The sequence below is a fragment of the Trachinotus anak genome, unplaced genomic scaffold (genome assembly GCF_046630095.1).
Source record: "Trachinotus anak isolate AG129_WGS33_773 ecotype Australia unplaced genomic scaffold, CSIRO_AGI_Tana_v1 ptg000016l, whole genome shotgun sequence".
Taxonomy (NCBI): domain Eukaryota; kingdom Metazoa; phylum Chordata; class Actinopteri; order Carangiformes; family Carangidae; genus Trachinotus; species Trachinotus anak.
This window is the reverse complement of record NW_027273867.1, coordinates 21,344,814-21,367,838: the sequence shown is the minus strand read 5'-3', so window position 1 is coordinate 21,367,838 and position 23,025 is coordinate 21,344,814. Positions and strand designations below refer to the sequence as shown.

Genomic DNA, 23,025 nt, shown 5'->3' with positions numbered 1-23,025 from the left:
CCCCGCCCCCCTCTTCCTCTGATGGCGACTTCATTATTTCCCACAAAAAAACATTTGTTTAAAGTAATGAAGTGTATTTGCTTTGCTGCTCTGGCCTATAACTCCAGCACACTGCAGAGGGGAAATCTGTATTTTTAGTTACACACAGTGGTGGGGCGGACACATGGAGAGCAAATTACACATTTAAAACAAATATCAGATTTTCACGCTTTCTTTAAGGGGCCTATTTCCTATGTTTGGGCCCCCGCTGAAGGGCATCAATAGTGATCCAATAACACATCACAGACATAGTCCAGTCTCCAGGTTAAAGACTTTTACTTTTGATACTTCAAGATCATTTTGTTGATAGTTCTTATTTACACTTAATGCAGGATTGTGACCTATAAGGAAGAGTTGCTACTTTCAATTTTTGATCTGCAGGGCAATAGTCCTGAACTGAAGAAAGGCAAATAAGAGTATATTTGGACTGTGACCACCAATCTTAGTTAATACTCAGACAAGACAGTCACAAAATAATCCAGTAGGTGGCAGGAAATATCCAGAAGTGATAAGTGGACAATATATTGGCTTAACAAAGGGCAAATTATGTTTTTTCTTTTATAGATATTATATGAACTTTTAGCCATTTAACACGGCGCTCATGTATCCAGTGTAACCCTAGCCCTAACCCAGTGGCTGCTCTCTCTAGAAAAGCAATGTCAATTTTTTTCTGTGGATGTTTGAGAGAAAATTAAGTTTATTTACACGTTTTATACCTAAAACTCAATATGCGACGCTGATATAGATCTAAGTGTGTAAACATGACAACCAAAGTCATTTAATGAATCAAACACTACCATTGTTTGGTTTCATTTCCAGCCTTCACTATTTTATTTGAGAGTAGCTGTCACTTTATTGAAGTGATGAATGTCATGATGAATCTTGAGTATACAGGTTAAACTGATAACAAACAGACTTTATCTGAGTGTCAAATGTTTCATGCATTTATTATTAAGCTTTTTGCCCACATTAAGCCTTCACTCTTTATTGCCATAGAGAACAGAGCAACAACTTGGCACTTCCAGACACATCTGAAGCCCTCTGGTCTTCAGATTTCAGTGCTCAGTCCCGGTCGAGCTCGACCAACCTGCCAGTACGCAGCGTTGAACTCATCTTTGACTTTTTGACTCCTGTCAATGACAGTCGGCAGACGCCACTGAAACCTCTCCTCATCCTCCTCCTCTTCCTCCTCACGATTTTCCGAAGCTTTCAGGAAATGAAGTTAGTTTGCGGGATGATGCTCTCCACTTTGTGATCTGCAGGGTTTGCCGCCGCCTCGTAGTTACAGATCGTCACTTCATGTCTGTGAGCCTTGAAAAGACAAAGAGAAAGACTTCAAGCAAAGACAAACATTCACAGATATAGTGTCATGTTAAAATCTACACCAGCATCAGCCCTGCATGGGAAAAAAAGGTCATTGCATTTAGAGACCAACTGGTACACTAGCAGGGCTGACAGTACAAGAACAAGGCATTGCAGTATAAAAACAACAAATGTTTCAGGTCATTCAGAAACACAGTTAAATATTTTAATATACTCTAACTATCAGAGAGCAATTTTTCAACTGTAAAATATCCTGCTCAACACATACGTCACAATCATTTTAGGGCTGCACGTAACAGTTACTTTAATTATCAATTATTTCTGTAGTCAATGAAATAATGAAAAGCCTCCCAGAGCCCTGAGTAATTTGGACCTTTTTGGACCATCAGTCCAAAACCTAAAGCTACTGGGTTTATTATCATATAACACAGCAAGAAAAGCAGCTGTGAAGTTAGAACCACAAAAATATTTGGCTAAAAATATTTGGCTTAAATGATTACTTAAGCAATTCAATCAATGAAATTGTAGTTTCCATTAAATTTTCTGTCAATCAATTAATCAACAACCATTTCAGCTCTAGAGTTGACTGGCACTCTATGCCACTCTGACACTGTAAACTATATCAGGATGTAGATAAAACGTATGCTGAAATTTTTTCACAACATTTCTAATTTTGCTAATTTTAAGAGAGATGTTTGTCTCTTGTTTGAAAAAAATCTGATTGATTCAACTGTTTTTTTCCAGCTTCACGTTTTTTCTCCCTGATAAAGCACCCACCCCCAAGTTTGGGAACCACCTAGAGTGACTCTCCACCCAAATACTCCATCCAGTCCTGGGCTGATGTGAAGCATATTAAATAAAACTGTGATCTCTCTCAGCGTCAAGATCTTAGTTCTAAGATTAATAACAAGGAATGTATCCGGTAAATGTGCCGGAGAATACGGTACAAACAGGATCAAACAGCTGACCCAGCTGTATGGCTGCATGCTTGCAACATGCATGATCCTTGAAATTCTGAGCTGCGGGGCAAAGCGACATGATACAACCCACTGTAGGATGCACGAGCAACAACATCTGGTGCCGATTTAAATCATAGAAAAAGAGCAGAATTAATTCTTAAAACGATGGGAGAAAATGTCACGTTTTTTTAAAGCTAAAATAAAGATAAGCTGTTTGGTATTAGTTAAAAAAAAATAAAATAAAGGATTTTCTAAATGGCTAACACAGCTGTCAGCACAGCAGCATCCTACTAACTGACAGAGATACAGAGACTCTTGTCAGAACGGAAGCTGAGCAACGTCGGCAAGGCACCAAAATATTTCAGGAAAGAATCTGCTGCCCTCGGGATGAAAGATGAGGCAAAATAATGTCTCCTTTGAGTACAGTTATGATCTGACGCACGCAGCCAAACCGACCATGACGCAGCTCAAACATAAGAATGTTTATCAAATTCAGATCCTGGAAACTCAGTTGAGGTCATTGCCACTAAACTCCTACACGTAGGAACATTAACAACACATCATATGACTGAAAGAATATACACTCGCTGCCAATTTATTAGGTAAACCTCGAAAAAACTATTACAACAGCCCAGTAATAAATCCTCCTTTTTGAAGGTTATAACGTTGAGTTTTTTTGAAAGGTGTTGATTCAATTGTATTGTGATTTTGGAGGCCGCAGTTCAGTGCTGCTGTTGGATTGGATTGTGTCCCTGCGTCCTAGAAATTTCATTTACATACAGCTAAACTGCAGCAGCAAATATGTTTGGTAGGAAACGTATTACATTCATTAATGGCAGCAGAGCACAAACGCAGACCGTCAAGCCACAGATGACGGTCACGTCTGTGGTTTAGGCAACAAACATTTGTAATGTTTCATGTGGGGGGGTTGAGGTTCAGACTGACCTCTGAGTATTCGCCCCTCAGGCCGATGTAGTAGACCCTGGTACTCTCTGCTCCAAAGTTCTTTGAGATGTGGATGGAGAGGTGCTGAACATTGGAAAAACGAGCAATCCTGGAAATCATGACACAAAAAGAGACAATTAAACTTGAGACAGCCGCTCGGGGAATTTGTCAAAGTGTCTGAGAAATATAAAATGCACTGATGGAAACCAGCATGCAGCAGTGATATGGAAGAGGAGTCTGTGAACATGCTCATAATGAGTCATAGTAAAATGAGCGCATATAAACAGGAAGACCAACAGAAAGAGAAACGGAGGATTGGCTTCACTTGACTTTTGAAAAGTTTCATGTCACTGAGCGTCCTGAGCTGCTCTGAAAACGATCACGATGCTAAATTGCATTATCAGTTCTCCATCTCTGGTGTGGGCAAATCTAAAAGCCTCCTTATGTGACTATGGAGGATCCCAGTACAGTGACAGAAATCTTTTGGAGCAGGAACATCTTCTACTTGAAGCTAAATTGTGCAATATCTGTGTGATTAAATATTATTATTAAGTAAGACAGTGAATTAAACATTGTTAGTGGCCTCACTTTGTTGGGTACTCCAGCTCGGCGACAGGGTCTCTGTTGAGTCTGAAGGCCTGTTCAGGTTCTCTGCCGGTGGCGTCAAAGGACATCTGAGGGATGTTTTTATACCTACAATGAAAAAATTAGTTTTGATCTATACTTGTGACTTAAGATCAGTAACACACTCCGTACTATAATGCACACAATTTATTTTTTAAACCATGGCTTTAAAGAGTCCTGGGGCCAAGGAGTTTATTCTGTGCGACCTCCCTGACCCCTGATCAGAGCAGCAGAGACAGACACTCACAGTCGAATCTCAGCTGGATGAGAGTCATCGTCTTCTCCAGAAATGATGATGCCCTTCAGCTTCACGCTGCCTGTAAAACTGAAACAGATGCATCACAGTTACAGAGGAGATGCTATCGGGACCAAAACAGGACGCTGTGACGGTGGAAGACGAGAAGAAAGCAGACGCTGTCATGAGAGATGAGCGGTGATTATGAGAAAACAAAAATGAAATCAGGCTCAAATTACAAAACACAAAAGGTGCCCATCACAGTATTATTGGTTCAAAGCTTTATTAACAGCTTACTGTATATACAAAAGGGTTTAATAATAATGAAATACTGGCACTGCAGGGCTGTATGTGTCCATCTATAAATATACTTTAAATCTGTGTGTGTGCAGGCAGCAAAGAATAAAATATTCAGTGTTCATGCAGGAGGAAATGTTCAAATCTGGGCTGATGACAAAACCGATGATGATGGTGACATATGATTTTAGGACTTACGGGATGTTGAACAGCAGCTCTTCATCTGCATCACTCTCGACGAACTAAAAGAAGAAAATGTGAATCCTTTCTGAGTAATTACTGAGTGACAGTGGCAACAAAACCAGCACTACAGCGAACCATCTGCACTGACACACTATCAGCCTGGGGTGCTGGTGTGACTGGGTCTGGGGCCAAACTGACCCCGGTATCTCTATGAACAGACCATGCCATATATTCTGTGAGTGTCACTGCAAGCTACAAATTGAAGAGTGTATTTTTTTTTTAGCCTATATTTGTTTACATTTTGAAAATTTAAGTTAACCCGAATTAGATATTAGCAGTTCCTGTTTGCAGGGTACCCGTTGATGCATGGACAGCTATCACTGTAGTGCTGTAATACTGAAGAACATTTTAAAAAGTGATTATTTCCAGGCAAGTTCTGCAGTTACTGACAGTATCATTCCCCAGTATGCAGGTAATGATATTCTCGTAAAGTGTAAATCACGCTGGATTAAAAAAAAAAGAAAATCATGTGTGTGTGCAGATTTAAGGGTCATTGCCTGATTGAACTGCCTTCATGGGCTGAGCTCCACCGACACACTGCCGGTCTCCCGGTCTGCGTGTTCCTCATGGGGGGGCCCAGGCAGGGCGACGCAGCGGGGGAGAGGCTCTGAAAGACGGTTACCTGGTCCCGTTCGTTCCGCTTCTCCCACGGTTTGAACACCAGCTTCCCGTCTCCGTCCCTGCTCTCATTCAGACACTGGAGCTTCTCCAGGTCGATCCGGCGGTACAGTCCGTACTCCAGGCCCCTCTCCGCGGGCTCATGTTCCCCCTCGCAACCGCAGCCGTGGCCGTGGCCGTGACCGTGACCGGACATCGTGGAGCTGAACACGCCGCTTCCCGCTGCGCACGGCTGGGAGAAATGAAGCTGGAAGCCGCCGCTGCTCCGACTGTTTTTATAAAGAGAAATGAGATCAGCAAGTTTCACTTCGCAGCATCAAGCGAACTGGCGTGAGCGTCAAGCGGGCGGAAGTTACATGGCGTTTCCGGTTGAGGTTTTCAAAAATAAAATAGATTCTTTGTATAAATTGTAATATGAAGACAAATGGATGAATGTTCCACCCCTGTTTGTTTGGATAAAAGAAAGGCTTAATGATGAAAAGTGGTAAATTGAAATAAGTTGGTTTTAGTTTCATTGACAAAAATTGTTCTCTTATTCTTATATCTATCTATCTACCTATCTATCTACCTATCTATATATATATATGTCATATATATATGGCTTACCTATATATGTGGGGCTTCTGTCTGTGGGGAGCCACTGGCTGCACAGACAGCCTCTCAGTGGGGTCTACGCACTTTGTAAAACAAACAAAGTTTAATATAATCGAAGCTGACAATATATATATGTATATATGTAAACTGATGAGATAAAATATTATTATGGCAAAAAGCAGGATAAAATAACATTTCATAACAGTGATTTCAAAATTTAATGGGTATATGACATATTTTGGCTGTATTTATTCATGTGATAATTGATTTCATAATTTGTCATTTGTCTATTATTTTAATGGAGCATCAAGAGATTAAGGTAGTGAGTAGCCAAAAAGTATTAGGGTGTTACTTTGCTCCTTTTGTACAGGGGTAGGGTTTTACATTTGACATTGATATACAAAATGTATCTGTCAAGGTTCCTTTACAAGCTTTTTCCAGAGCTTTCAGGTATAGTCCATGATGTAAGACATATTTTATTTTGAAGGAGAGAAAGACTCACTTCCTCTGAGGCTTTGTGGTCACTTTACCTGCATGACGAGCAAAACATCGAACATGTGATGTGCCCTCTGATTGGCTCGCATCTCTTACCACCAAATGTCATAACTGTCGTAAACTTCCCATAAGTGACATGGAAACTATCAGAACAACCACAAAACCACAGTGAGAGAAAATAACATTATGATTAAATTCTGCATTCTGCAACAAGCACAATTACTATGTTCAAAAGTAAAAGTAGTGACTCCTCTCTGGGTTCAATTATTGATGCATTCATGTGTCACTTTTAATGTTCATGATGTTGCAGGTAGCTATAAATACTGAGTACATGCCCCAAAAGATGAATGTAATCAGTATTTAACATTAATAAAGCAAAATAAAATATTCGAGAAAATGTAAAATCATTTTACAAATCTGTTTTGTTTTGTTTTTTCTATCCCTTAAATCATGTCATGACCCTTCAGGTTTGCCTTGGGACCCTTTAAGGATTTAAAAGTTCAACAACAAACTGCACTGTTCACCATTGTTCATTCAGCACTATCTACTTATCTACAAATGTGAATTTTATGGTTCTCAATAAGATGTTTCACTGATAAAATTGTTTTTCATTTTTATTACAGTGTGAATGTCAGAGCATAAATACAGATTTGGACACCTAATACATTTCATAGAAACCATAACCGTAAAGATCAATAACAATAATGATAAGAGACACTCAGAGGGAAAGCCCAACACTTAGGCATAAAATCTGAATAAATGTGACATTCACAATTTACAGAAAAAATGTTACAGGAACAGTTTACTAACATTTCTTTATTGAGGCCTACAGGACAGATGGACAGTTAAACATCCATTCACAACCTATAGTGAGTTTTTTTCCAAAGTACTATACAGATTTCTTCAATTTGTTAATTTCAAGAGAAAATTCAGATCTATTAGATGATACTCCTTTCACCTGGTGGTATTTGTAATCAAAAGAAGAGACAGGAACAGTTCAAGGGCAAAAAGTCAATTTTAATAAAAATGACCATATAACATTTATTAAAATCTAATAAAATTACAATTCAATCTACTTCCTTTCGGGCCCATGTTGTGGGGTGCCAGGTCCCAGTGTTGAAAATAAATACATCTCATAATTATTTTTGTTGACTGAAGCTGCAGACGTCCTCCCGACTTATTTCCTTATTGTTTTTCTTCATCTTTTCTGCCCTCACTTGATCACGTGTCACAGTGAAGCAGATAAAAAGAGTGACGCACACATTCAACAGCAGGAAAACATGGTTTGAAGCCACGGGAGGGTTAAAATAAGTCTAGAATGTGTTTGTATGTGTGTGTGTGTTGTTCATAGATATAATTTTAGCCCTACACATTGAAAAATGTACCAGGCAAAACATGTTTAAATATGCATGTGTTTGTTTTTAAAAAGCAGCCTTTCACCAGCCAGTTGATGCCTCAGGTGGAGTCTTAATGTTGCAGCAGACGTGCACCATGCATGCGATTAAAAGACAAACCAAGTGTGTAAAGGTTTTCTTCTTGTAGTGTATTATTTGGTCATAAAGAAAAGTAACAAATTACTACTCCTTAAATTTAAAAAACAAGTAGTTTTTCTCTCTCCTGTGAAAGTGAAAGTTTGACATATGCTTACTCGCTTTCTTGTTGAGAGTTAGATGAGAGGGTAGATACTCCTCTCATGTCTGTACCATAAATATGAAGCTTCAACCAGCAACTGGTTAGCTTAGCTTAGCTTAGCGCAAAGACTGGAAATGGGGGAGAACCGCTTGCATGGTTCTGTGCAAAAGTAGAAAAAGATCTGGCAACCCACATCCCTAAAGCTCACTAATTAACTTGTTTGTTTAATATGTACAAAAACAAAGTGACCATGTTGTGATGGGATCAAACCAGACGCCCATCAACATGGTGAATTTATAACCCATAATTCCTCAGTAGTTATCAGTATTATTATTACATAAGTGACTGAGGTGTCGGACCACACCCATCTTCGTTTAACCATGTCCTCCACCATCTCCCACTAACTGGGCATTTCTACTGACGTTATTATTTGAACCAGGCAACAAAAAGAAAGAAAAAATAAGTACCTAATATTATTTTGATGCCACATAGCTTTGTTCAGTTTTCAGCCCCAGGAGAATCATGTTTCTGATGACCTGTAGCAGGAAGTTAAAAAAGTGGAATTGCTTAAAAAAATTCTTTAAAGACTGAAACAGCACAAAATCAACGAGGGGTCGAAAGAAGCACAGGAGGATGAAGATACGCATTTCTGACACAGGTGATCAGAATTTGTGATCCTGCTGTGCTTGGAAATTTAACAAGAATACGCAGCATCTAAATACTGATACTGATGTTGATATCAACAACCATTTAAGGTATAACATTAATCGTGTGTTAATAGCTGGTAGCCAGATGTTTTTCTACCTTTGGACAGAGTCAGACAAGCTGTTTTTCCCATTTCCAGGCTAATGCTAAGCTAAGTGGCTATTCCTTTTAGAAAAACAAGAAAAAGTAACAGACTTTGCGTTTGTGTCCATTTGCATCCTATAAAAAGTTGGCGACTTAATTTTCTTAACACAGATGTCAGACCCATTGACCGTCATTTATCATTTAAATACTTATTTGAAGAGGCCCAGAACAGATGCCATCACTTAAATTAAAAAAAACAAACAAAAACAAAAAAAAAACAAAAAAAAAAAACATTTTCCACCAATACTGTTAAGTTCATATGATATGTTTGGTGGGTAAAGTGTGTGTGTGTGTGTGTTGTATGTGTCTGCAATAAAATTTTACCAAACTTAAATTAAAAACACAGTTGGAATTCATAAAATACATTCATTCTTTCACACTATCGGCGGGAGAATCTGTTCTTGAATGCTTTGATAGTTTTGGCCATCATGGGGGCGATTTCTGAGAGAGAGGAAACAACACAAGATGATTCATCAGATTTAAAGAGACTGATATTCCACAAACACCTAAGGACTGTTAACACACTTACTTTTGACCTGTGGCTTGTCCCGGACAGCGTGTCCTCCTCCTCCTGCTGCTGCTCCACCTCCACCCAGTGCTGAGGAGCGGGACGAGCCAGGAGATGGATTGAGTTGGGATGAAGAGGAGCGACTGGATTCACCAGAGTACTCCATGGGAGCTGGCCTTATTCTGAAAGATACAGGAAGGGGGAGAGGATCCATGAGTCTAGTGAATCTAAAATAAACCAAAGTGCCACAAAGTCAATAACTAAACCAAGAACTACAGAAAATAAGTGACAGACTTCACTGAAATTTCTGACAGAAGTTTACACCTGCACACTGACTCCAAGCCACAACATTCATTCAAAAGACTACATTTCGAGCCCAAATGGATCCATGTCGGATCAAAAGGCTTAAAAATGGAGATGAAGATTGAGGAAGATCTGAGTGGGATCAAAATGTTGTCTTTTTCAAATAAAAGTTGTGGGCAGACGCTACATTTTTCATTCATGCATGCATAAGAAAAACATTCTCTGTAGAATTATGCATCTTCTGTAAATCTTCCATGTTTATTCTCAGTCCAGAGAGAAACTGGACTTCTACATTAGTTCTACATTAAAGCCAACATGATGATTTCCTGTTTACTATACTGACTTAATGGGAGCTGCAGCTGCATTGGAGGCAGCTGTGGACAGACCGCTGGTGGTGCCGAACTTCTCCTGTCGGCGGCGAACGTCACGTGGAGGCTTGGCGGCAGAATTTACATATGCCAACTTAACCTGCCGTCCTGCCGGGAGGAACACAACACTAACACTCAAACATGAACATCAAACGGCCTTCATAAGTAAACATTTCATAAATCTTTTCATCTATAGGACGTTACTTTAGGTGTGTTTTGGTCTGTGCAGGACTCAGTCTTCACACAACCGTGATAAATTATGCAGTGTTTGAAAGCTTTAAGCTTCCTGACTCTGTGCAAAGCATTTAAAGATCCTCACATCACTGCAACAGCTGCTGCTTTAAAAGGAGACCAAGGTTATGACTGTAATCAAAAGGGTTGAAGAACAGGAACCTTTTTATTTTGGGTGCATTATTTTCAGGCAAAGAAAAACCTGTAACTGGAGAAGCACTGATCATGTTTTCACTTTTCTATTTCACAGCCTCAGTGACTTTTCATATAGACATCAGATACAACTTTAGTCAGTGAAAACTTCTCCTACCTTTGGGTTTGTTGGCGTGGGCAGAGGTGATGTTCTGGGTGAGCATCCTCAGTCGCTCCTCGCGCTCGTCGTGCAGTCTCAGATACAGTTCCCTCCACGACTCGTACTCCTGAGGAGACTCACGCTTGAAGTCCCGGTGACAGTGACGCATCCACAACTCATCAGACTCCTCTGTAAAACACTGAAAGAAGAGGAAAAGAGAAACTTTTTTTTACAAGTCAGGGATAAATAAAGGAAATTAAAAGCAATCTACCTGATGAAGGTTCCAGAGTGACTGATGAACTGGTCGGAGCACACAAGAGACAAAATCAGGGTTTACAGGCCCATAAATATAATTTTTTTTCTTTTATGTCAAAGTAAAATGGGAATTAGAACTAAATGTAGAAATATCAGAGGACTGTAACATCTGCAAACTCCAGGCAATTGGTTAAATTTAATGTGTCTGTAGAAAATTGCAAAGGACGAGGACGCTGAAGTGTCTCAGTTTGGATAAAATTAAGGACCTTGGAGACACAAACTCAGTAGAAGAAATGTATTTTTTTCCACCTTCCTTTGCCTTAAATTGTGACACATAAAAAGTGGAAAATCCCTCCCGTTTCCTCATGTATTTTGATTTTTGTTGGTGGAACGTGTGTGGTCGTCTGCAGCAACCTTTCATATTGCGACAAGCTGCAACATGCACAGTTGGAGTCAAAAAAATAATTCATTCAAATAATTCATGGATTTTTTTTTCTCTATGTGTGTTTGTTTTGTTGTTCTTTGTGTGAGTGGTGGGTTCGGGATCTGCTTCTTGTGTGTTTGTGTAGTCTGTCTTCATGGTGGAGAGGAGGTCGTATGACTCAGGTCTGTTTGGCTGAATCTGACATTTTGGTCGATCCTCACTGCTTCAAAGAACCGTGACCTGGTTTTAGGGTTAGAATTAGGATTATATTCTGTTTAGAGTAATGGTTGGTGTTTAGTTGTGATGGTTATGGTTGGGGTTTGGGGTTCGGGCCGAGGGAATGCACTTCATCAGTGTGTGTGTTACCTGGTTGCTCTGCTCGATGCGGTACAGCTGCTCTGGCGTACAGCGCTCCAGAACCGGTTCCAGGATGTCAAACGGCACGCCTCCCACCTCAGCGATGGCTGAAAGAGCACAGGGACGCCAGACAGTCATACCTCTGCAGTAGCTTTCGTTTGTTTGCCCCACCTTATGATACCAGACGGGTGGAGTGCTGAGTCAGGAGATGAAGTACAAATTGACTCTCAAATATTTGTCTAAATTTCCTGTTTATCTTTTATCTTTTGTGGTGAACTGGTCCCATCTGACGCCTGTACAGAGGATCACAAGCTGTCAAGAAATTAAATGCACTGAAATTTACAGGCCTGGAGATGCAGGGGTTAAACTGGGATTTTAAAGTGGGGCGGTTGGGTATGGGTGGGGTGGCTTCCACAGACCAGAGTGTGGGCAGTTTTCATGGAGACTATTTCTTCACCAGAAAGTCGTTTTAATGAGAACTGTCAACACTGTCCAGAGTAACAAAGGCTCTGTTTCGAAAAACATTTTTACAGGCTGTACCACAAACTAATGGAGGTAAAGGCCCTTCACCTCAAAAATACCCAAATAAACTTTCAGTAGCAGAAAAGTTGTTTTTATGTGTGTTTAACTTGTGCTCACGAAACACTGAAGTTTCTGTCCATGCATAAAAATAAACACATCTTTTCACTGAGGCAACCACAGTACCTCCAGTAACTTACAGCCTTCGTACAATGAATTGTGTTTTATTATCAGGCTTATTATCTGTTGCCCTGTTTTTATTTACCACAGTGACCTGATAAGTTCCACACCTGCAGTACTGCCGCTGCATTTCAGCAGTAAAACTGAAAACTCCCTGTAACAATCTGACACGGCATCAGCTCCACTCACAATCAATGTTGTTCTGCAGCACGCGGATGCACTGCTCGTACAGGGTCATCATCTTGGGCAAGTAAGCGGTCTTGGATCCTGAGTAGACCACCATCTTGGAGTTGAACCGCTTCCCTGTGAACCCGGCATCCTCCTCATCGTTGCAGACGGGAACTGAAAGTAAAGAAGGGAGGGAGTGAAAGTCTGACAGTTTGACACAGAGCAGGGAGAACAGTTAAAGATATGCTGACACAGACAAGAGCCTTTTCCACGAGAGCTTGATTAGGATTTCTCGAAATGCAAGTTTGTACATGTTGAAGCTTAAATTTTGGTACTCGACACCAAAGTTATGTTTGGACAATCTGAGCAAGAGAGACGCCTTCAGGCCTCAGAGGTTCACAGCTGCACAGTGAGAAAAACACACAAATCACTGAAATCAGCAAATATTGTGTTGAACAGACATTGGTGAACTTGAACTTGAATTTTACATGAAAATCCATTCAGGTCGCTCCAGGTCAGACAACCAGCCTGAAGTTTGTGTATGACTGGAGAATGGTCACTATTAAAAGGTACATTCAGGATTTCAGGTGTGCAAATTAGCTTTGAGGCACTTTCTTTATTATTCTAATCATATTCTTGGGGGGCTGTTGAATGCAGTGACAGAATTTAGTGTCCCCATTTAATGCGCACACACACACACACACACACACACACACACACACACACACACACACACACACACAGGACCTAATAACACAAAAACTGAAGCTACTCTGCTACGTTTTGTTTCTTGCACGATGCTCTTCCTCAGGAAACAGAAAAGGAAAGAAACAGGAACAATGATGGAACATGATGGTCACCATGATATTACTACTCTAAAGGAGGAACTGCAAAATTGACGTTTGTTAGTTTAGTGGTCCTGTGACCTAAAAAGCTGATTCAACATGATATTGGTGAGTAGACACCACATTAATTTTTATTTTAAGGGGATTACCTTTACGTCTCTGCGGGGACAGCGGCGTGACGTCGATGGAGGGTAGAGGTCTGTAATTGGGTTGAATTGCTGGCAGAGGGATTTCAGGCAGAGTGGGAACAGCTTCAACCACCTGCAAACAACAATACGCTTACATCAACAAACAGGATCTGCAAACAACTTTTACGATAACAAACGATAACGAAACTAAAAAGTAACGTTGTGGAGAAAAGCTGTCAAATACACAGTGGGTTAAAGGTATAGTTTGACATTTCGGGAACTACACTTGCAGAGTTAGATGAAAAGATACTGTGCTTTCATATGTGTCTGTTCATGAAATAGTTAGCTTAGCTTAGCATACAGACTGGACTAACCTTTGCTGAATCGCTCATTTCGCTCTACTGTTGCTATCTAAAGATAGTTTTAAATAGTAAAAAACAGGGTGACTTGCAGCTGGTTTGACTTGAGAGATGTTGTTTGTTGAACCTGTTTCCAGTCTTTATGCTAAGCTAAGCTAACTGTCTCCTGGCTCCTGTTTTAAGGACATAGAAAACACAGACAAGTGGAAAGTTATCAACCTCCTCATTAAACTCTCAGCAAGAAGGAAACAGTTTTTCCCAAAATGTCAAACTATCCTTTAAAGGTAATGACACTAATTTCAATAATGCTGTTGTAGAGAAGCTACTGTTGCTAGGAAACAAACATGATTCTACAAAATAAAAGCACAGCTTTGGTTCCTGGAAAGAGATTGACAGGCTCAAGGCTACATGAAGTCCTTAAAGACTCCAAGATCTCAGATTTTCACTTTTTACCCAGACCAGGCTTAACTTAAAAACTGCAACAATTAGTCGATTAATCAATTAGTTGATTAACAGAAAATGAATTGTCACTGGTTTTAATAGTAAATTGATCATTTCAGTCATTTCTCTGGTTGGAGCTTCTTCAGTCTGATGATCTGATGCTGTTCTTTATCACATGACAGTTGACTGATTATATTTATAGTTTGGACAATTGGTTGAATAAAACAAGCAAACAAAGTGTTTGTTTTTTTTAAACAAAACTTTTAACTTTTAATTTAAAAAGCTCCAGAAAAAGCTTCTAAATAGACCCTGAGTGAAGATAATTTTGTTAAACTACTCACTCCAACTACTAAGTAAAATACAGATTCATGTTTAATGTAGAAAAAAATCACAAAGAAAAACATGAGAAATTATTTCTTTATGAACTTTTTTATGAAGTTAAAACAATTCAGGCTCTTTGTTTGTTCTCACCCTCTTGCGTTTTTCCGGTGGCGGGGCAGCAGCTGATGAACTGGAGCTTGAATGTTGCCTCTTGTTGCTCTGAGTGCCGTTCGCCTTGCTCACTTTGGAGGAAGAGGAGGAGGAGGAGGAGGTCACAGGTGGTGGAGGGGTGCGTGAATGATGGGAAGACGACATGGAGGAGGATGAGTGAGACGGCCGACTGTGTGACGATGATGATGGCTTCTTCTTCTTCTTGACAGACGTTGGGGCGTCGTATGTGAGGAAGGACTCGAAGGACATGGTGGGAGTCTCAAAGTCCTCTTCCTCCTCCTTGGATGGAGATTCCCTCGGTGCTCGTGGTCGCCCTGTAAATAAAGAAGTAAACAGAAAAGGCAGAAGATGCAGTGAATTATGGGATGTCGGGATCCTAGTGTGTGATAACCTTTTATCTCTGGTCTCTGAAAACACAAAAATTCACGTTGTGCCACTGGGATTTCACACTGACCTGAGGCTGACAGATGGTAAGACCTTTCAAACAGAGCTGAAACAGCTTGTTGGCAGCTTCAAACCAAAGCTGCAACTAACAATATTTTCATAATCAAACTAACAACTAACAACACTAATCTCTACATCTGCAAAATATCATAATATCTAATGATTATTTTCACTATCGACTGATCTGCTAATGACTTTCTTGATTGACTGATTAATTATTTTGTCTATAAAATCCCCAAAATAAATGCCATTTCAATAAATGCCATTTCAATAAATGCCATTTCAAATCGCTTGTTTAGTCAACCAGCAGTCTATAACTCAAACACGTTCAGTTTACTGTTACAAAAAAAAAAGCATCAAATTCTCACATTAAAACAAAAATGCAACCACAGAATATTTGACATTTTTCCTTGAAAACAACGAGAATTATTAGTCGATTACTGAAATGGTTGGTGATTGATTTTCTGTGGTTGACTAATCAACTAATTGACTAATTGCTGCAGCTTTACAAATGTCCATGATAAACTCTCAGAACTTGAAGTGACGCCTTCAAATTGTGTTATTTGTCTGACAAACCTAAAGATTTTGTTTCAAGAAATGAATCAACAACATATGTGACACAGAAGAAGTGGAAAATAAATTTGAGAAACTTTTTTTTTTTTGTTGACATTTTCACTTGAAGAATGATTCAAATGTAAAACAACCCACACATACAGTTGATGATGCTTTATACTGATACTGACGAGCAAATAGATGAAACAAAACATTTAATGTTAATGTGTCCAAAATTCTCAAGAAAGAGCAATGACTCAGTGTCGTCTGTTTTCGTCTTTAAATGAAAGTATATCACTTCCTGCCAGCACAGTCACCTAACACTGAACCTACAGTGTCTCCATTCACTGGTTCAGGATGTGTTTCTCTGCCGTGGCCACATTTTGTGATCTCGGCTGATAAAGAAACATCGCCTCTGCTGCACAGAGCTGCACAACTAATTCTCTCATCACCACATAATCATTATTTTGGCGTCAACGATTAATTAAACTTGATCAATTGCAATAATGAAGCTTTTAAGGTAAAACAGCTGCTGTGGAGCATCAAAGCAAGTGCAAAGTATTCACAGTTGAACTGTTGCACCAATCAAAGGCTTTTGTTTCAGGCAATCTGTAATTAACAGAACTGCTTTCTAAACACAGTGGCAAGTGTAATGTAACTGCTTTATCCACTTAGAAATAAATCCTTATATATTTCATTGTAGGCTGTGGTGTAATTATCACACAGTCCAGTCCACGCTGTTCTAGACAGGAACAGAACCAGAGACGTACGACAGACAAAACACGCTCACCATCATCTCCTCCTTTCTTCTTCTCTTCTCTCTTGCTCTCTTGCATGTTAGACTTCCTGCTGTGTTTAGCAGGCTTCTGTACCGGACTCTGCTGTCTCTCTCTGTCTGCAGCACGCCTCTTTCCTTCACCACCTTCTCTTCCTCCTCCTCCTCCTCCTCCTCCTCCTCCTCCTCGATCGCTACTCGTCTGTGTGTGGCGTTGCCGTCGTTCCTCGTCCCGGTCCCTGTTTCGGTCACTGTGGTGGTGGTTCTTGCTGGGCTCTCTGTTTGGTTTCGCATGACGGACTTCTTTGCGAGGAGGAGGAGGAGGGGGACTGGGCTCGGGCTCGGGCTCGGGCTCGGGGCTTTCGTACTCGTCCGACTGGTAGCCTCCTCGCTGTGAGGGGCTGTACTGCTCGTGTTGAGGAGGCGAGGGCGAGTAGTTGGTGTGATAGCCTCTCTCCTCTTCTTCCTCCTCTTCCTCCTCCATGTAGGAAGGCTCTTCCTCAGGAGAGGGCTCCCGGGCGTATCTGTCACCTCCTCCGCCACCTGCCTCTGGGCCTCGAGAGTGTGTGTGTGACCGAGAGGCCTCTTTGGCGTGACTGTTGGGTCTGAGGGAGAGAGAAGGGCAGTGGTGAAAAACAGTGGCCACACCATCAGAGTGAGAGTGAAAAGAAAAGTTACGACAATTACTCAACCACAGTTACAAGTTACTTTGCCGAATAAAGTTTTGCAAAGCATGAAAACAAATCCTTGGGAGAAGAACAAAAACATGCGTTGCTATTTGTTAAACACCTAAAATATTAAAACAATAACTTTAACACCAGGCTGAAAATCAGTGTTCTGCTCTTCTCTGTGGCTGAAAGTTTCCCATCAGTTTCACCTGTGAACACACCCAGCCCTACTGATGGGTGTGGTTGGTTGTAGTCAGAAGTGCTTTGTTGCACCTGTAACTATAACTACATCCAACAGTGATGACACAGTGTCCTGGAGCAAGATGAGACATTAAAGCACTGGAGATGCATGTTGCTCTTCAAACACAGATTAACACATCAATAATTAATTAGCAGTCAGGACAACTGATCAGAAATATGCCTTTGAACAATAAAACCATGGATGTAAGACTTTGCAATAACACGTCCCCTTAATTAGCATTTATAAGCAGTTCACAAGCATTTAATAAATGATGTATGTATGTAGTTGCTAACAGTTGCAAGGGTATTTTATATATATTATATTATATATACTTACGTATCTGTATTTTATGCGTTTATTATTGTACAGCATTTGACAACAATTATAAGTTCTCCTATGCAGACATGTTTTATATTATTACAACTGTGCTTCACTATATTCATTATCTGTTTATATACCAGCCTCCATTGAACAGGAGGAGCTGCTAATACATTAATAAACACTTACATGTGCTTACAACAACATTATACTGTCTATAAAATGTGTATTAAATGTATGTATAATGCATATAAATAAATAATAATAAATAAAGGACAAATAGGGGGACTTGAAGTAAAGTGTTCCTGACTTTGCTTCCTTTACTACTACACAAAGAAGATGAGTATTTATTCCTCTCAGGGACATCCCAACAATCCCAGAGGTCATGACCTCCCAACAGGTAGACAGAAAAAAACATGAGGCACAAAAATAACATTCAAATACACAGGCGGGAGCATGGTCTGGATAATTTCATAAGGCTGCGACGTGCAACAATTCATTTTACAATCTGGGTCAGCAGACTTTTATGTACGACTAACAATCGAATCTTCCTGAAAGGCTGCAAAGTCAGGATCATAAAAACAGGCTTTTTGTTTCACATTTCAGAGTCAGCGAGCTCCGTCTGGCTGCACAACCTGTCAGCGCTACAGTTCACTCCTGACACCTGACGACATATAGGAGGTGGACAGTTTTTTATTTTTATAGGGCTGCTTTCCGTCTCATCTACAGGGAGAAAACTGCTGTTCTCCTGGAGTATCAATTCCACAGTATTACTCTACTGAACATGTGGAGCAGTATGACTGAGTGTAGCAGAAATGTGTGGTGTTTTTGAAAACACTGGAGCCTTTTTTTTCCTCCTCTTAGGAGAAAACAACCTGGCTGACGAGCAATCAGCGATAATGAGTCTCAAGTGAACGGTGCACATACCATCCAGTGCATATGATCACTGCAGGAACAGAGAAATACAGTATCCAGACACACGAGAGCTAAAACGTGGACCGCTTCACTCCTTACTACTGTTTGCATGTTGAGGCAAAGGTATGCAGAACAGTACCTGTCTGCAGACTGAGGAACCAGTTTCTTCCATTTGGCTACAAGGCTTTTTGCAACCTCTCCAGCTACTTCATGTTTCCTGAAAGAGTTCACAGTCTTCCCCACTCCAGTTTCCTACGAAAGAACAGAGGAAAGTGAGTGCATGGACACTGACCGCTCTTATGTAGCAACCAGGCCTAAATTTACTGGTTTATTTTTCTTACCGTAGGTAGATATCACATGAGAAGAGCCTGACATTTACTCTACATGTGTTCATTTGACTTTTACAGCTGTTATCATATCTTAGGCAGCTCCAGCCGAGTGATCTGATTGGTCAGAGACATGTTCAGGCTCTGCTGATAATTGCCATAAATCTCACAGAACGAGATAGAAAAACTGAGTGAACAAGACATTTTTGTTCCCAGGAAAGTTCCACTTCACATTCAGTTCATTTTCATTCCCGGGATCTCGTGTCCTATGGAGCAGTCATGGAATAAACGCCTTGCTCAAGAGCATAAGCAGCTCACCTGAGAGACTGTAGTTTGAGCAATTTCACTACTGCACCATTACTTTCGCTTTTGTGTTTTTCTTTTTTTATTGGCACAGATTCTAGTTTTGAAATCAAGAGGATCTGAACCGTGAATCAACAAATACTTACCACCAGTATATGCACAGTCATGGGAAGCTCCCCCAGTCTTTTGAGGGTCTTTAGTAGCTGCAAAATGAGATACAAACAAAACTAATCATTTAAAGAGAAGGTGCTGGAATTAAAGTAGATGCACAATCCTGATGTTCAGTGTCAATTCTACTGCAGAGGATTTCACAGCTGAACTCACAAGTAGCATCCATTACATTACTGAACATAATTAAATGAAGCACGAGTCTTCATTTAAATCTAATATTTCTCTAAATACAAGAAAAAGTTACAACGGCTACTTTTGTTAGAATTTGTACAGAAAGAGACATTAACAGTATCGTTATCATTTTGGTGATTATTATGGGTTGAGACAGTGAGATATATAAATTTGCCAACTGTAAGATGTCAGGATGTTAACATCAATGTAACTGTCCCTTTAGTAAATCAGTGAGCAGGCCTGTTTTATCTTTATGCCTCATGTAAAAAAAACAAAAACAGGCTCCTGTCTCATTATTTTAGTTTGATTACATAAGTTAATTTGTCACGACCGCATTATTTAATTATTAATTTTTTAAAGGTTATTTTTTGCCTTTATTCTGATAGCAATAGTGAGTGAGAGACAGGAAAGTCAGGCAGAGAGAAAAGGGATGACATGCAGCAAAGGGTCACAGGTCAGATTCAAACCCGGCCTGCCGGGGTTAAGACTAAGCCGTCATGGTAGGTGCTCTACCAGGTGAGCCACCGAGGCGCCCCTACTACATTATTTTCTTGGCAAACATTTTCAACAGATTTACTTTAAATGTAATTTTATTTGTGTTTGCAGAACTATACAGAATATAGTTTAAACCTAGTAATTAAAATTGTATAATTTATAATAATTTTATATATTTGTATTGTGATACTTATTGTAAGTCAATGTTATCACCAACTACTCACTACATTACAATATTTATATTAATGTTGTTATATAAACATGACATATACAGTGATAAGGGAACAAGTGTCACACCAGTGTTCATGATCAGATACAAGGAATAAATATTAAAGTGAGGGTTGAAGCCTTTCAAAAATTGACCAAGATAAATTGTAGGTCTTTAAAGGAAACATAACCCAGTGAGGACGGTGGTTGATTAATTTTAAGCATACTCACATATCTGTATGCATGTTTGACGGTTTTATTCACAGGTTTCAATTTCAACCACTTCTCTCACTTCAGCTTGATTTACATGAAAACATTCTCAGATGTGGAGCATCTTTGTTCACATTTTATTTCCTTGTTAAACTCTCTAATGAAAAGCATTTAAACCTGGGGAACTGGTCTGATGGGAGAAGTGGAGGGGCTCTTTCTGACCCTTGAATTATGATATTATTCTCTTTGTAGTTACATTAAGAAAGCAGTGTTGCTGTCTGGCTGCACATCCAACACTGAGTCCTGCCTCATGGAGACTGAATGATGTCGTGGCCTAACAGGGCAGGGCTAAAACACTAAGCTGTCATTTCTTTCTTCCTTTTTTTTTTAAAACTAAAATCATTACTTCTGGAAACCGGATTGTGGCTCGCATTGCCCAATCCTATCACACAGAGCCTGATTGTTTTGTCCTGGGAAGCACTGTTACATGTCAGCACGGAAAGTAAACAAAGGGAAGGTCGCACATCGTCAGCTATCGTGACTATCCGCTTTTAATTTCCAATATTTTAACATCAGACCCCGGCGCAGAGACAAACAGCGGTGCAGTAGCTTAATTTAACCCAAATCAGTTTAACATTAGAGGCCTGGAGCCGCTGTCATTACTGTCCACACTGCCGCTGGTTAGCTGGATGGCTAACGGCTAACGGCTACTCTGGCCTCGAGTTCCGCTGCAAGATAAATCACGCTGTGGCTTCTGGTATAATTTCACTACGTGACAGAATATCTACGGACAGGTGTTGTACCTGACAGGTGTTAGTTTTGACTAAAAGCCGCGGTTAAACAACTACGTTATAACAAGTTAAAACCCCTCGATTATTGTGACGTCCACATGACGCATTCACGGGCTCTCGGGAATATTGAGATTCAAAGATAAGCACTAATTACTCATATTCAAACTTGTATATAGCTTACAGAAAACAAATATTTAGGTATTTTCTTGCAATCACTCCCAATTACATTAGAAGCAAATGTGAAAACATTTCAAATTTTATAAAATAAGCAGTGAACGTCCATTAAAGTGGAATCACGATAAAATCCACCCACTATTAATACTTTTTATGGTGACACCAGTCTCTAAAATCTAAAATTAAGAACTGCAAAATAACTATCATTTACTTATTTTACTCTGATAAACATGAACAAGGATAAATAAACACGAACAAGCGTGTTTTTGAGTGTCGATTCCACACAGACACATCCCAAGAATGTGCAGTACCATGATTGTATTGCCTTGTTGTTTGTGAATTTATTGTTGCAGACTTTTATTTTTTTATTACTGATTCCTGACATTTCGTAATTTAGGAAATAATGTGCAAATGGATGATACTAACATTTTCCTACTGTTACAGGATCAGCACGAGTAGTATTTCTGACCCAAAACACTGCTAAACATCAAGAATTTCAGATGCCGGAGCGCGACAGCGGCCCGTGAACGCAACATTTAAAAAACCGTTTCGACTGTCGGGAACTGTGGCGGCCGCAGCTTCTTTCGGCCTCCGACGAGGAACCACCGCCTGTCGGCAGCCAGTCGGTGGTAAAGCCCAAACCTGGCCCTCTCCACCTGTTAAGCCATTACCTTTCGCGGCTCCGGGTTCTCCAGTAGCCGGGACTGAAGTCTGTCCACTGTTTCCAGCAGTTCCTCCGCCATGTTTACTGCTGGTACCCTGTCGCCCGGAAACTACTTCATCCTGACTGAACACAGAAAAAAAGAAGAGGTTCCGTTAGTTAGGTTTTCGCCACGGCGGGACACAGACACCAGTTTAAAAATAAAATGAAATCACTCAGCTTCAATACGTACATCTAAGATTAAATTATTATTTTTTGAAAACAGGGACAAGGCTGAAGTTCGCTCGTTAAAAGAAATTATTGTGAAAGACGGAAATACGTCACCACGCAGCCGACGTCGCACACAGGAACACCTGTTCGTCCGACGGTGAAAACGCTGAGTTAGCAGCTGTAGCCTCCAGTTTAACCAAAAATAAATACACCTTTCAACAAAAAGACAGTATTCTGCGGGCTTTTATGTGAGCTGATAGTTCTTCTTTGCTTTTTTTATCAAGCTTTATAAATTTGAGGATTAGTTGTTTAATGGTATAGTTTGTAAAAAGTCAACAATTTTTATATATTTTGTTAAAATCAACAGATGTGTTTGTATTTTTGCTTAATGTTGGTCATTAGTTTTCTTTCATTTAACATCAATTAATTGACAGATAATTTTTGAATTTGAAGCCTAAAAGTCACCACCAGAATCTGCTATATGTGTAAATTAGTAGATTTAGTAAATGGGTAGTTATCCTATAGTAACTTTAGTGACTAGGGATACATTAGATAACATGTTTTAAAGTCATTTATGACGGGAAGGGGAATGAGTGAGGTTAGCGGTCAAATAAAGATAGCAGATTTACAGGATTAAAACCAAAACACCAAGGCCCCCAAGTAGGGGATG

At 40.0% G+C, this 23,025-nt stretch overlaps 2 protein-coding genes across 2 annotated transcripts; both read right to left on the bottom strand.

Moving 5' to 3' along the window:
• Positions 1-838: 838 nt before the first annotated feature.
• On the bottom strand, positions 839-5,620 carry pithd1 (PITH (C-terminal proteasome-interacting domain of thioredoxin-like) domain containing 1). The gene is made up of 6 exons (XM_071499354.1): positions 5,288-5,620; positions 4,621-4,664; positions 4,138-4,215; positions 3,855-3,959; positions 3,267-3,375; positions 839-1,350 (listed from the first exon to the last, which is right to left on the bottom strand). Exons 1-6 carry the CDS (start codon positions 5,477-5,479, stop codon positions 1,249-1,251), a joined length of 630 nt encoding a protein of 209 aa, XP_071355455.1. The 5' UTR covers positions 5,480-5,620; the 3' UTR covers positions 839-1,248.
• A 1,748-nt stretch (positions 5,621-7,368) lies between these two features.
• Positions 7,369-22,468, bottom strand: eloa (elongin A). Its single transcript, XM_071499348.1, has 13 exons — positions 22,378-22,468; positions 22,156-22,271; positions 19,412-19,468; positions 18,776-18,888; positions 16,510-17,099; positions 14,703-15,037; positions 13,453-13,564; positions 12,480-12,632; positions 11,601-11,698; positions 10,574-10,754; positions 10,008-10,140; positions 9,383-9,543; positions 7,369-9,294 (listed from the first exon to the last, which is right to left on the bottom strand). Exons 2-13 carry the CDS (start codon positions 22,225-22,227, stop codon positions 9,233-9,235), a joined length of 2,067 nt encoding a protein of 688 aa, XP_071355449.1. The 5' UTR covers positions 22,228-22,271; positions 22,378-22,468; the 3' UTR covers positions 7,369-9,232.
• Positions 22,469-23,025: the final 557 nt, after the last annotated feature.

Coding starts and splice junctions, on each gene's coding strand:
- eloa (XM_071499348.1), bottom strand. CDS start 22,227: ATGGCGGAGGAACTGCTGGAAACAGTGGACAGACTTCAGTCCCGGCTA. Junction 15,038..16,509: donor GAAGAAAGGAGGAGATGATG/GTGAGCGTGTTT, acceptor CTTTATTTACAG/GGCGACCACGAGCACCGAGG. Junction 9,544..10,007: donor GCAGCTGCAGCTCCCATTAA/GTCAGTATAGTA, acceptor TGTATCTTTCAG/AATAAGGCCAGCTCCCATGG.
- pithd1 (XM_071499354.1), bottom strand. CDS start 5,479: ATGTCCGGTCACGGTCACGGCCACGGCCACGGCTGCGGTTGCGAGGGG. Junction 4,216..4,620: donor GAGCTGCTGTTCAACATCCC/GTAAGTCCTAAA, acceptor CATCTGTTTCAG/TTTTACAGGCAGCGTGAAGC. Junction 3,960..4,137: donor CATCCAGCTGAGATTCGACT/GTGAGTGTCTGT, acceptor TTTTCATTGTAG/GTATAAAAACATCCCTCAGA.